At 42.3% G+C, this 15,324-nt stretch overlaps 1 protein-coding gene across 4 annotated transcripts in view; it reads right to left on the bottom strand.

Moving 5' to 3' along the window:
• The window catches only part of ZNF638 (zinc finger protein 638), a 560,949-nt gene that overhangs the window by 45,878 nt on the left and 499,747 nt on the right, over nucleotides 1–15,324 (bottom strand). For all 4 annotated transcript variants that reach the window (XM_053704339.1, XM_053704338.1, XM_053704337.1 and 1 more), the window contains one exon: nucleotides 8,100–8,252. In XM_053704339.1, the coding sequence (XP_053560314.1) occupies nucleotides 8,100–8,252 (153 nt within the window). The remainder of the gene's footprint in view (nucleotides 1–8,099; nucleotides 8,253–15,324) is intronic.

Below are 15,324 nucleotides of genomic sequence, written 5' to 3'. Positions count from 1 at the left end.
GTTCCATGGGAATCCTTTAGATTCGCACCAACAGATATATTTTTTCCATATTTTATGGTAAATTTTTCTAGTTACAGGCTTTCTAGCCTGAATAAGAGTATCAATGACCGAATCTGAGAACCCACGCTTTGATAAAATCAAGCGTTCAATTTCCAAGCAGTCAGTTGGAGTGAGGCCAGATTCGGATGTTCGAACGGACCTTGAACAAGAAGGTCCCGTCTCAAAGGTAGCTTCCATGGTGGAGCCGATGACATATTCACCAGGTCTGCATACCAAGTTCTGCGTGGCCACGCAGGAGCTATCAAGATCACCGAAGCCCTCTCCTGATTGATCCTGGCTACCAGCCTGGGAATGAGAGGAAACGGTGGGAATACATAAGCTAGGTTGAAGGTCCAGGGCGCTACTAGTGCATCTACTAGAGTCGCCTTGGGATCCCTGGATCTGGACCCGTAGCAGGGAACCTTGAAGTTCTGACGAGACGCCATCAGATCCATGTCTGGAATGCCCCATAATTGAGTTATTTGGGCAAAGATTTCCGGATGGAGTTCCCACTCCCCCGGATGAAATGTCTGACGACTCAGAAAATCCGCTTCCCAATTTTCCACTCCTGGGATGTGGATTGCAGACAAGTGGCAGGAGTGAATCTGCGCTCATTGAATTACTTTGGTCACTTCTTCCATCGCCAGGGAACTCCTTGTTCCCCCCTGATGGTTGATATATGCAACAGTCGTCATGTTGTCTGATTGAAACCTTATGAATTTGGCCTTTGCTAGTTGAGGCCAAGCCTTGAGAGCATTGAATATCGCTCTCAGTTCCAGAATGTTTATCGGGAGAAGAGATTCTTCCCGAGACCATAGACCCTGAGCTTTCAGGGGTTCCCAGACCGCGCCCCAGCCCACCAGACTGGCGTCGGTCGTGACAATGACCCACTCAGGTCTGCGGAAGCTCATCCCTTGTGACAGGTTGTCCAGGGTCAGCCACCAGCGGAGTGAATCTCTGGTCCTCTGATCTACTTGGATCGTCGGAGACAAGTCTGTATAATCCCCATTCCACTGTCTGAGCATGCACAGTTGTAATGGTCTTAGATGAATTCGCGCAAAAGGAACTATGTCCATTGCCGCAACCATCAAACCTATTACTTCCATGCACTGCGCTATGGAAGGAAGAAGAACAGAATGAAGTACTTGACAAGAGCTTAGAAGTTTTGATTTTCTGGCCTTTCTGTCAGAAAAATCTTCATTTCTAAGGAGTCTATTATTGTTCCCAAGAAGGGAACTCTTGTTGACGGGAATAGAGAACTTTTTTCTACGTTCACTTTCCACCCGTGAGATCTGAGAAAGGCTAGGACAATGTCCGTATGAGCCTTTGCTTGTGGCAGAGACGACGCTTGAATCAGTATGTCGTCCAAGTAAGGTACTACTGCAATGCCCCTTGGCCTTAGCACCGCTAGAAGGGACCCTAGTACCTTTGTGAAAATTCTTGGAGCAGTGGCTAATCCGAATGGAAGTGCCACAAACTGGTAATGCTTGTCCAGAAAGGCAAACCTTAGGAACCGATGATGTTCCTTGTGGATAGGAATATGTAGATACGCATCCTTTAAATCCACCGTGGTCATGAATTGACCTTCCTGGATGGTAGGAAGAATTGTCCGAATGGTTTCCATTTTGAACGATGGAACCCTGAGAAAATTGTTTAGGATCTTGAGATCCAAAATTGGCCTGAATGTTCCCTCTTTTTTAGGAACTATGAACAGATTGGAGTAAAACCCCATCCCTTGTTCTCCTAATGGAACAGGATGAATCACTCCCATTTTTAACAGGTCTTCTACACAATGTAAGAATGCCTGTCTTTTTATTTGGTCTGAAGACAATTGAGACCTGTGGAACCTTCCCCTTGGGGGTAGTTCCTTGAATTCCAGGAGATAACCTTGAGAAACTATTTCTAGCGCCCAAGGATCCTGAACATCTCTTGCCCAAGCCTGAGCGAAGAGAGAGAGTCTGCCCCCCACCAGATCCGGTCCCGGATCGGGGGCCAACATCTCATGCTGTCTTAGTAGCGGTAGCAGGCTTCTTGGCCTGCTTACCTTTGTTCCAGCCTTGCATCGGTCTCCAGGCTGGCTTGGTTTGAGAAGAATTACCCTCTTGCTTAGAGGATGTAGAATTTGAGGCTGGTCCGTTTCTGCGAAAGGGACGAAAATTTGTTTTATTTTTAGCCTTAAAAAACCTATCCTGAGGAAGGGCGTGGCCCTTTCCCCCAGTGATGTCTGAAATAATCTCTTTCAAGTCAGGGCCAAACAGCGTTTTCCCCTTGAAAGGGATGTTAAGCAATTTGTTCTTGGAGGACACATCCGCTGACCAAGACTTTAGCCAAAGCGCTCTGCGCGCCACAATAGCAAAACCTGAATTTTTCGCCGCTAATCTAGCTAATTGCAAAGTGGCGTCTAAGGTAAAAGAGTTAGCCAATTTAAGTGCTTGAACTCTGTCCATAACCTCCTCATAAGAAGATGCTTTATTGAGCGACTTTTCTAGTTCTTCGAACCAGAAACACGCTGCTGTAGTGACAGGAACAATGCATGAAATTGGTTGTAGAAGGTAACCTTGCTGAACAAACATCTTTTTAAGCAAACCCTCTAATTTTTTATCCATAGGATCTTTGAAAGCACAACTATCTTCTATAGGGATAGTGGTGCGTTTGTTTAGAGTAGAAACCGCCCCCTCGACCTTGGGGACTGTCTGCCATAAGTCCTTCCTGGGGTCGACCATAGGAAATAATTTCTTAAATATAGGGGGAGGGACAAAAGGTATGCCGGGCCTTTCCCATTCTTTATTTACTATGTCCGCCACCCGCTTGGGTATAGGAAAAGCTTCGGGGGGCACCGGGACCTCTAGGAACTTGTCCATCTTACATAATTTCTCTGGAATGACCAAATTGTCACAATCATCCAGAGTAGATAACACCTCCTTAAGCAGAGCGCGGAGATGTTCCAATTTAAATTTGAATGTAATAACGTCAGGTTCAGCTTGTTGAGAAATTTTTCCTGAATCTGAAATTTCTCCCTCAGACAAAACCTCCCTGGCCCCTTCAGACTGGTGTAAGGGCATGTCAGAACCATTATCATCAGCGTCCTCATGCTCTTCAGTATCTAAAACAGAGCAGTCGCGCTTTCGCTGATAAGTGGGCATTTTGGCTAAAATGTTTTTAATAGAATTATCCATTACAGCCGTTAATTGTTGCATAGTAAGGAGGATTGGCGCACTAGAAGAACTAGGGACCTCCTGAGTGGGCAAGACTGGTGTAGACATAGAAGGAGATGATGCAGTACCATGCTTACTCCCCTCACTTAAGGAATCATTTTGGGCAACATTATTATCTGTGGCATCATTGTCCCTACTTTGTTTGTCACATTCATCACATATATTTAAATGGAGAGGAACCTTGGCTTCCGAACATACAGAACATCGTCTATCTGATGGTTCAGACATGTTAATAGGCATAAACTTGATAAAGCACAAAAAACGTTTTAAAATAAAACCGTTACTGTCACTTTAAAATTTTAAACTGAACACACTTTATTACTGAATATGTGAAAAAGTATGAAGGAATTGTTCAAAATTCACCAAAATTTCACCACAGTGTCTTAAAGCCTTAAAAGTATTGCACACCAAATTTGAAAGCTTTAACTCTTAAAATAACGGAACCGGAGCCGTTTTTACATTTAACCCCTATACAGTCCCTGGTATCTGCTTTGCTGAGACCCAACCAAGCCCAGAGGGGATACGATACCAAATGACGCCTTCAATAAGCTTTTTCAGTGGATCTGAGCTCCTCACACATGCATCTGCATGCCTTGCTTCTCAAAAACAACTGCGCATTAGTGGCGCGAAAATGAGGCTCTGCCTATGACTAGAAAAGGCCCCCAGTGAAAAAGGTGTCCAATACAGTGCCTGCCGTTTTTTTAACACAATTCCCAAGATTAAAATAACTCTTCAAAGTTATAAACCATAAAATATGTTTATAAAGTAATCGTTTTAGCCCAGAAAAATGTCTACCAGTCTTTAAAGCCCTTGTGAAGCCCTTTATTCTTATATTTAAAACTAAGAAAATGGCTTACCGGATCCCATAGGGAAAATGACAGCTTCCAGCATTACCAAGTCTTGTTAGAAATGTGTCATACCTCAAGCAGCAAAGTCTGCCCACTGTTTCCCCCAACTGAAGATACTTCATCTCAACAGTCCTGTGTGGAAACAGCCATCGATTTTAGTAACGGTTGCTAAAATCATCTTCCTCATACAAACAGAAATCTTCATCTCTTTTCTGTTTCAGAGTAAATAGTACATACCAGCACTATTTAAAAATAACAAACTCTTGATTGAAGAATAAAACTACATTTAAACACCAAAAAACTCTAAGCCATCTCCGTGGAGATGTTGCCTGTGCAACGGCAAAGAGAATGACTGGGGAAGGCGGAGCCTAGGAGGGATCATGTGACCAGCTTTGCTGGGCTCTTTGCCATTTCCTGTTGGGGAAGACAATATCCCACAAGTAAGGATGACGCCGTGGACCGGACACACCTATGTTGGAGAAATCCGGACTCAATCCAGAGCTGCTCCCACCAATCGCTATCACTGAGATGCAGAGCCGCAATGAAGTACGTCAACCTTCCGGCACTCAGGAAGTGAGGAGAAAAGAGTGCAAAAACTCCTTGCCGCTTCAGAAAAGACCCGCCCATAGTGGGCGTATCAATCTGAACCTCCCGGACGGCATTAATGTTCACTCTGTCAAGGTAAAGCCGCCGAGAGCAAGTAAAAACAATACCACCCTGAACGGAATAAAAACAAACTGAGCCTATGTCCCCTGGGCCTGCACAAACTGCCTCAAATCCTATTAACACATAATAGGATCAATGCATCTGATGTCCTATACAGAGCTAACTGTTAAAGTGCCATTGTTTTTTTTGTTTTTTTTACCTGCTTAGAAAAATTAATTTAGCACTTACCTCAATGTAATCTGCCTGGCAGCAGGGCAGCTCACTTGGTTTGAGAGGCATTCTCCCTCACATGGACCTGTGGGAAAAAAGGAAGACTGAGTAATCTTACTCAGGCTTTCAAGTTAGGGCAGCAACAAGTATTTAGGAGGAGCAGTGAGGATTATACCCCACAAGTTCCCGATTTCTTAAAAGCCACCACTGCTCTACTGAAGAGATTGACATGGGCTATGGCTAAACCCTAGGAAAGAGCAGAACAAACTTGCTCTGCTGTAAAATAATAAAATCTTGATTGAAGAATCTTCTTTCAGACACCAAAACTTTACCACCTCCTTGCTTTTAACAGAGGCAAAGAGAATGACTGGGGTTGGAGGGAAAGGAGGTGATAGTTAACAGCTTTGCTGTGGTGCTCTTTGCCTCCTCCTGCTGGCCAGGAGTGATATTCCCAACAGTAATTAGAGATGATCAGTGGACTCACTGTGTCATTAGAAAAGTAAATTAATGCTTACCTGATAAATTGATTTCTTCTATGATATGACGAGTCCACGGATTCATCCTTTACTTGTGGGATATTATCCTCCTGCTAACAGGAAGTGGCAAAGAGCACCACAGCAGAGCTGTCTATATAGCTCCTCCCTTGACTCCACCCCCCAGCCATTCGACCAAAGGTATAGGAAGAAAAAGGAGAAACTAAAAGGTGCAGAGGTGACTGAAGTTTTAAATAAAAAAAATATAATCTGTCTTAAATTGAAAGGGCGGGCCGTGGACTTGTATCATAGAAGAAATCAATTTATCAGGAAAGCATAAATTTACTTTTCTTCTATAAGATACGACGAGTCCACGGATTCATCCTTTACTTGTGGGATGCAATACCAAAGCTACAGGACACGGATGAACGGGAGGGACAAGACAGATGCCTAAACAGAAAGCACCACTGCATGAACTTTTCTCCCAAAAATATCCCCCGAAGAAGCAAAAGTATCAAATTTGTAAAATTTGTAAAAGGTATGAAGTGAAGACTAAGTCGCAGCCTTACAAATCTGTTCAACAGAAGCATCATTTTTAAAAGCTCATGTGGAAGCCACCGCTTTAGTAGAGTGAGCTGTAATTCTTTCAGGAGGCTGCTGTCCAGCAGTTTCGTATGCCAAACAGATGATGCTTTTCAGCGAAAAAGAAAGGATTAGGATACAGGGAAGGAACAACTGATTAATATTCTTATTAGTAACCTTAGGAAGGAATCCAGGTTTGGTACGCAAAACCACCTTATCAGAATTATCACCTCTTTCACTTTATCCTTCCTAGTACTTAGAGTAGGCAAAGAGAATGACTGGGGGGTGGAGTCAAGGGAGGAGCTATATAGACAGCTCTGCTGTGGTGCTCTTTGCCACTTCCTGTTAGCAGTAGGATAATATCCCACAAGTAAAGGATGAATCCGTGGACTCGTCGTATCTTACAGAAGAAAGAAATACAGTGTAAATAAAAAAAGTGCATAATAAAGTAATAAAAAGACAACGCAGTGACACACTGAATTTCAAGTAGTAGATTTTTTTTGGGGGGCAAATTAATTTTTTTCTCCCATAGTATATGTGAGCTTGTGCACATGCTCAGTAGGAGCTGGTGATATAGAAAGTCAGCATATAAAAGACTTAAAGGGACATAATACGCATATGCTAAATCACTTGAAACTGATGCAGCATAACTAAAAAGCCGACAGGAAAATATCACCTTAGCATCTCTAAGTATAAAAGAAGATATTTTCCCTCACAATTTGCTCAGCTCAGCAGAGTAAGTTCTGTGTAAAAAAATATACTCTGCTGCAGCCCAGCTGCAGGTAAAAAAAAAAAAAAAAATGAAGAAATGAACAGCAGCCAATCAGCATCAGTAGTGCTGAGGTCATGAACTCTTTTACTGTGATCTCATGAGATTTCATTGTAAACTTCCTGACACTGAATAGGGAAATAAGATGAGAGTGCACGAGGCTCATCCCTTCGGCTGTCCCGGGACAGACATACTGATATGCTGCTTAGAAGTCCTTTACAATGAGATGTGGCTACTGAGAAACTTTTGAGGTAAAATATCTGTTCATTTTTACAAAGAGATGTTCAGGTGATATTTTCTAGTCAGCTTTTTACAGCTATACTGCTTCACTTTCAAGTGTTTAAACATTTGGGTATTATGGCCCTTTAAAACGGCAAGCTCTGATTTATTACAGTTTATTTTGACATCAGTGTCCCTTTAAGGGAGCTGAAATCTAAAAGGTTTAAACACCAACCCTCCATTCAGCTCCCTTCTACTTCCAGGTACTTCAGGGGGCATGGTGATGTAGCCGGCATCCCTGGATTGTGTGTGTTTTGTGTGAGTGTTGGGGGCTGGGAAGTTTTGGCCTGCAATGAACTGTCATCAATGATCATTATCTGTGCTAAACACTTAGTGTGGATGACAACCCATGTGCAATTACAAGCACTTAAAGGACCAGTCAACACAGTAGATTTGCATAATCGACAAATGCAAGATAACAAGACAATGCAATAGCACTTAGTCTGAACTTCAAATAAGTAGATTTTTGTTAAATAAATTGCAAAGTTATGTCTATTTCCACTCCCCCTGTATCATGTGACAGCCATCAGCCAATCACAAATGCATATACGTATATGCTGTAAATTCTTGCACATGCTCAGTAGGAGTTGGTGACTCAAAAAGTGTAAATATAAAAAGACTGTGCACATTTTGTTAATGGAAGTAAATTGGAAAGTTGTTTAAAATTGCATGCTCTGATTCATGAAGTTTAATTTTGACTTGAGTGTCCCTTTAAAGGGTTAAAGTTTAATTTTGAGTTTTACTTCACTTTAAGGAAAAGCATGCACTTCCTGCTGGTTTAAAATCAATTTAAAATAACTTCAACAATTTTTTTGAATGAACAAAAGTTGAGGATGGGAGTTGAGCCTGTGGATAATACTGCTGTTTTTTTTAACAGTCAATAATAAAAATGGTTTAAAATGTGAAATAAATTTTAAATGAAGAGATCATGCCTCTTGTAAACACTTTTATAAATGTTCATAAAGCACCACAATATACACATTAAAGCTGTCCCAGTTAAAACTAGCTATCAAATTACCTTTTGGCTTTTTGACAGCATCCTTACGGGTGGAATTCTCAGTGTATGATTGATCTGCTTTGTCTTCCTCTTTTTTCATTTTTCTACCAGATGAAGAAGGATCTGGTTCATTAGGAAAAGGTCTTTTCCTTGGCCTACCTCTTCTTGGAGTAACTAAAAAAAAAAAAAAAGAATAGTAGCAATGGCAAAAGTTTAGACAATTTATAATACCAAGCATATACAACAAACAGAATTTATGCTTACCTGATAAATTACTTTCTCCAACGGTGTGTCCGGTCCACGGCGTCATCCTTACTTGTGGGATATTCTCTTCCCCAACAGGAAATGGCAAAGAGTCCCAGCAAAGCTGGCCATATAGTCCCTCCTAGGCTCCGCCCACCCCAGTCATTCGACCGACGGACAGGAGGAAATATATATATAGGAGAAACCATATGGTACCGTGGTGACTGTAGTTAGAGAAAATAATTCATCAGACCTGATTAAAAAAAAAACAGGGCGGGCCATGGACCGGACACACCGTTGGAGAAAGTAATTTATCAGGTAAGCATAAATTCTGTTTTCTCCAACATTGGTGTGTCCGGTCCACGGCGTCATCCTTACTTGTGGGAACCAATACCAAAGCTTTAGGACACTGATGAAGGGAGGGAGCAAATCAGGTTACCTAAACGGAAGGCACCACAGCTTGCAAAACCTTTCTCCCAAAAATAGCCTCCGAAGAATCAAAAGCATCAAATTTGTAAAATTTGGCAAAAGTGTGCAGTGAAGACCAAGTCGCTGCCTTACATATCTGGTCAACAGAAGCCTCGTTCTTGAAGGCCCATGTGGAAGCCACAGCCCTAGTGGAGTGAGCTGTGATTCTTCCAGGAGGCTGCCGTCCGGCAGTCTCATAAGCCAATCGGATGATGCTTTTAAGCCAAAAGGAAAGAGGTAGAAGTCTCTTTTTGACCTCTCCTCTTACCAGAATAAACAACAAACAAGGAAGATGTTTGTCTGAAATCTTTTGTAGCCTCTAAATAGAATTTTAGAGCACGGACTACGTCCAAATTGTGTAACAAACGTTCCTTCTTTGAAACTGGATTCGGACACAAAGAAGGTACAACTATCTCCTGGTTAATATTTTTGTTAGAAACAACCTTAGGAAGAAAACCAGGCTTAGTACGCAAAACCACCTTATCTGCATGGAACACCAGATAGGGCGGAGAACACTGCAGAGCAGATAACTCTGAAACTCTTCTAGCAGAAGAAATTGCAACCAAAAACAAAAAACTTTCCAAGATAGTAACTTAATATCTATGGAATGTAAAGGTTCAAACGGAACCCCTTGAAGAACTGAAAGAACTAGATTTAGACTCCAGGGGGGAGTCAAAGGTCTGTAAACAGGCTTGATCCTAACCAGAGCCTGAACAAATGCTTGAACATCTGGCACAGCTGCCAGTCTTGTGTAGTAAGACAGATAAAGCAGAGATCTGTCCCTATAGAGAACTTGCAGATAATCCTTTCTCCAAACCTTCTTGTAGAAAGGAGAGAATCTTAGGAATTTTTATCTTATTCCATGGGAATCCTTTGGATTCACACCAACAGATATATTTTTTCCATATTTTATGGTAAATCTTTCTAGTTACCGTTTTTTTGGCCTGAACCAGAGTATCTATCACAGAATCTGAAAACCCACGCTTCGATAGAATCAAGCGTTCAATCTCCAAGCCGTCATCTGGAGGGAGACCAGATTTGGATGTTCGAATGGACCCTGAACAAGAAGGTCCTGTCGCAAAGGTAGCTTCCATGGTGGAGCCGATGACATATTCACCAGGCCTGCATACCAAGTCCTGCGTGGCCACGCAGGAGCTATCAAGATCACAGAGGCCCTCTCCTGATTGATCCTGGCTACCAGCCTGGGAATGAGAGGAAACGGTGGAAATACATAAGCTAGGTTGAAGGTCCAAGGTGCTACTAGTGCATCTACTAGAGTCGCCTTGGGATCCCTGGATCTGGACCCGTAGCAAGGAACCTTGAAGTTCTGACGAGACGCCATAAGATCCATGTCTGGAATGCCCCATAATTGAGTTATTTGGGCAAAGATCTCCGGATGGAGTTCCCACTCCCCCGGATGGAATGTCTGACTACTCAGAAAATCCGCCTCCCAGTTTTCCACACCTGGGATGTGGATCGCAGACAGGTGGCAGGAGTGATCCTCCGCCCATTGAATTATTTTGGTCACTTCTTTCATCGCCAGGGAACTCCTTGTTCCCCCCTGATGATTGATATACGCAACGGTCGTCATGTTGTCTGATTGGAACCTTATGAATCTGGCCTTTGCTAGTTGAGGCCAAGCCCTGAGAGCATTGAATATCGCTCTGAGTTCCAGAATGTTTATCGGGAGAAGAGACTCTTCCCGAGACCATAGACCCTGAGCTTTTAGGGATTCCCAGACCGCGCCCCAGCCCACTAGACTGGCGTCGGTCGTGACAATGACCCACTCTGGTCTGCGGAAGCTCATTCCCTGGGACAGATGGTCCAGGGTCAGCCACCAACGGAGTGAATCTCTGGTCTTCTGATCTACATGAATCATTGGAGACAAGTCTGTATAGTCCCCATTCCACTGTTTGAGCATGCACAGTTGTAATGGTCTTACATGAATTCGTGCAAAAGGAACTATGTCCATTGTTGCAATCATCAACCCTTCTACTTCCATGCACTGCGCTATGGAAGGACGAGGAACAGAATGAAGCACTCTACAAGAGCTTAGAAGTTTTGATTTTCTGACCTCTGTCAGAAAAATCCTCATTTCTAAGGAATCTATTATTGTTCCCAAGAAGGGAACTCTTGTTGACGGGGACAGAGAACTTTTTTCTATGTTCACCTTCCATCCGTGTGATCTGAGAAAAGCTAGAACTATGTCCGTATGAGCCTTTGCTTTTGACAGGGACGACGCTTGTATTAGAATGTCGTCCAAGTAAGGTACTACTGCAATGCCCCTCGGTCTTAGAACCGCTAGAAGGGATCCTAGCACCTTTGTGAAAATCCTTGGAGCAGTGGCTAACCCGAATGGGAGGGCCACAAACTGGTAATGCTTGTCCAGAAAAGCGAACCTCAGGAACTGATGATGTTCTTTGTGGATAGGAATATGTAGGTACGCATCCTTTAGGTCCACGGTAGTCATAAATTGACTTTCCTGGATAGTGGGTAGAATCGTTCGAATGGTTTCCATCTTGAACGATGGTACCCTGAGAAATTTGTTTAGGATCTTCAAATCCAAAATTGGTCTGAAAGTTCCCTCTTTTTTGGGAACTACGAACAGATTGGAATAAAATCCCATTCCTTGTTCCTTTATTGGAACTGGGTGTATCACTCCCATCTTTAACAGGTCTTCTACACAATGTAAGAATGCCTGTCTCTTTATTTGGTTTGAGGATAAGTGAGACATGTGGAACCTTCCCCTTGGGGGTAGTTCCTTGAATTCTAGGAGATAACCCTGAGAAACTATTTCTAGCGCCCAGGGATCCTGAACATCTCTTGCCCAAGCCTGAGCAAAGAGAGAGTCTGCCCCCCACTAGATCCGGTCCCGGATCGGGGGCTACTCCTTCATGCTGTTTTGTTAGCAGCGGCAGGCTTCTTGGCCTGCTTACCCTTGTTCCAGCCTTGTATCGGTTTCCAGGCTGGTTTGGGTTGTGAGGCATTACCCTCTTGCCTAGAGGATGCAGAATTAGAGGCCGGTCCGTTCCTGAAATTGCGAAAGGAACGAAAATTAGACTTATTTTTAGCCTTGAAAGACCTATCTTGTGGAAGGGCGTGGCCCTTTCCCCCAGTGATGTCTGAAATAATCTCTTTCAATTCTGGTCCAAATAGAGTTTTACCTTTGAAAGGGATGTTAAGCAATTTCGTCTTGGATGACACATCCGCTGACCAAGACTTTAGCCAAAGCGCTCTGCGCGCCACGATAGCAAACCCTGAATTTTTCGCCGCTAATCTAGCTAATTGCAAAGCGGCATCTAAAATAAAAGAGTTAGCCAATTTAAGTGCGTGAACTCTGTCCATAACCTCCTCATACGGAGTCTCTCTACTGAGCGACTTTTCTAGTTCCTCGAACCAGAACCACGCTGATGTAGTGACAGGAACAATGCACGAAATTGGTTGTAGAAGGTAACCTTGCTGTACAAAAATCTTTTTAAGCAAACCTTCCAATTTTTTATCCATAGGATCTTTGAAAGCACAATTATCCTCGATAGGAATAGTATTGCGCTTAGCTAGTGTAGAAACTGCCCCCTCGACCTTAGGGACTGTCTGCCATAAGTCCTTTCTGGGGTCGACCATAGGAAATAATTTCTTAAATATAGGGGGGGGGGGGGACAAAAAGGTATGCCGGGCTTTTCCCACTCCTTATTTAATATGTCCGCCACCCGCTTGGGTATAGGAAAAGCGTCGGGGTGCACCGGAACCTCTAGGAACTTGTCCATCTTGCATAATTTCTCTGGAATGACCAAGTTGTCACAATCATCCAGAGTAGATAACACCTCCTTAAGCAGTGCGCGGAGATGTTCTAATTTAAATGTCACAACATCAGGTTCAGCTTGTTTAGAAATCTTTCCTGAATCTGAGATTTCTCCATCTGACAAAACCTCCCTCATGGCCCCTTCAGATTGGTGTGAGGGTATGACAGAACAATTATCATCAGCACCCTCCTGCTCCTCAGTGTTTAAAACAGAGCAATCGCGCTTTCTCTGATAAGTAGGCATTTTGGATAAAATATTTGCTATGGAGTTATCCATTACAGCCGTTAATTGTTGCATGGTAATAAGCATTGGCGCACTAGATGTACTAGGGGCCTCCTGCATGGGCAAAACTGGTGTAGACACAGTAGGAGATGATGTAGTATCATGTTTACTCCCTTCATCTGAGGAATCATCTTGGGCAATTTCATTATCTGTGGCAGTGCTGTCCTTACTTTGTTTGGACGCTATGGCACAATTATCACATAAATTTAAATGGGGAGACACATGGGCTTTCATACATATAGAACATAGCTTATCTGAAGGTACAGACATGTTAAACAGGCTTAAACTTGTCAACAAAGCACAAAAAACGTTTTAAAACAAAACCGTTACTGTCTCTTTAAATTTTAAACAGAAAACACTTTATTACTGAATATGTGAAAAAGTATGAAGGAATTGTTCAAAAATTACTAGTATTGCACACCAAATTTCAGAGCTTTAACCCTTAAAATAACGGAACCGGAGCCGTTTGTAAATTTAACCCCTATACAGTCCCAGCTATAGTCTTTGCTGAGACCCAACCAAGCCCAGAGGGGAATACGATACCAATTGACGCCTTCTAGAAGCTTTTCCAGCAATTTTTAGATCCTCACACATGCATCTGCATGCCCTGCTCTCAAAAAACAACTGCGCAGTAATGGCGCGAAAATGAGGCTCAGTCTATAACTAGGAAGGCCCCCTGACTGGAAAAGGTGTCTAACACAGTGCCTGCCGTTTAATAAACGTTCCCAAAGTTTATAAATGCAAATTGTCAGCATAAATATGCATAAAATGCCCAAATAAAGCAATCGATTTAGCCCATAAGAATGTCTACCAGTTTTTTAGCCCATAATAAGCCCTTTATTCTGTTTGTTTGACTAAGAAAATGGCTTACCGGTCCCCATGAGGGGAAATGACAGCCTTCCAGCATTACATGGTCTTGTTAGAAATATGGCTAGTCATCCCTTAAGCAGAAAAGTCTGCTAACTGTTTCTCCCAACTGAAGTTACTTCATCTCAACAGTCCTATGTGGAAACAGCAATCGATTTTAGTTACTGCCTGCTAAAATCATCTTCCTCTCACAAACCGAAATCTTCATCCTTTTCTGTTTCAGAGTAAATAGTACATACCAGCACTATTTTAAAATAACAAACACTTGATAGAAGAATAAAAACTACATTTAAACACCAAAAAAACTCTTAACCATCTCCGTGGAGATGTTGCCTGTGCAACGGCAAAGAGAATGACTGGGATGGGCGGAGCCTAGGAGGGACTATATGGCCAGCTTTGCTGGGACTCTTTGCCATTTCCTGTTGGGGAAGAGAATATCCCACAAGTAAGGATGACACCGTGGACCGGACACACCAATGTTGGAGAAAACTAGTTAAACTGCCCCAAAAAGGAGAACATAAATCTGACATAATGGGCTTGATCGCCATAATGATTCAGGCTTAGTAAATCACCCCAGATGGTGGTTCATGAGATGTGGAAAACCAAGTATATTTTTTTTTTTACAAATAATAGTTGCATAAATAGATGTGTCAGATGTGTTTCTAGTAAACCTGGCCATAAACAGAAATTAACTGTATCCAGCTAAGCATCTCATTCTTTTTTCATTGCAATGTTTAGAAAAAATTAAATAAGATTTGTAATAATCATAAAACCACCTAGAAGAAAATTATTAAAATTGTGAATATAAACAAGAGATTTTAAAAAAAAAGGACAATATTTTTTTTTTGTACAATTTTCTCCTACTTAAAGGGACACTAAACCCAAATTTTTTATTTCATGATTCAAGTAGTAGAGAATACACTTTTAAACAACATTCCAATTTACTTCTATTAACTAATTTGCTTCATTATTTAGCTATCCTTTGTTGACGAAATAGCAATGCATATTTGTGAGCCAATCACACGAGGCATCTATGTGCAGCAACCAAACCTATCTAGATATGCTTTTAAGCAAAGTATATCAAGAGAATGAAGCAAATTAGATAATAGAAGTAAATTAGAAAGTTGTTAATTGCATGCTCTTTCTAAATCATGAAAGAAAAAAAACAGAATTTATGTTTACCTGATAAATTTCTTTCTCCAACGGTGTGTCCGGTCCACGGCGTCATCCTTACTTGTGGGATATTCTCTTCCCCAACAGGAAATGGCAAAGAGCCCAGCAAAGCTGGTCACATGATCCCTCCTAGGCTCCGCCTACCCCAGTCATTCGACCGACGTTAAGGAGGAATATTTGCATAGGAGAAACCATATGGTACCGTGGTGACTGTAGTTAAAGAAAATAAAATATCAGACCTGATTAAAAAAACCAGGGCGGGCCGTGGACCGGACACACCGTTGGAGAAAGAAATTTATCAGGTAAACATAAATTCTGTTTTCTCCAACATAGGTGTGTCCGGTCCACGGCGTCATCCTTACTTGTGGGAACCAATACCAAAGCTTTAGGACACGGATGAAGGGAGGGAGCAA

This window comes from Bombina bombina, chromosome 2, assembly GCF_027579735.1.
Source record: "Bombina bombina isolate aBomBom1 chromosome 2, aBomBom1.pri, whole genome shotgun sequence".
Taxonomy (NCBI): domain Eukaryota; kingdom Metazoa; phylum Chordata; class Amphibia; order Anura; family Bombinatoridae; genus Bombina; species Bombina bombina.
The sequence above is the reverse complement of the archived record's forward strand: the minus strand, read 5'-3'. Positions and strand labels throughout refer to the sequence as shown.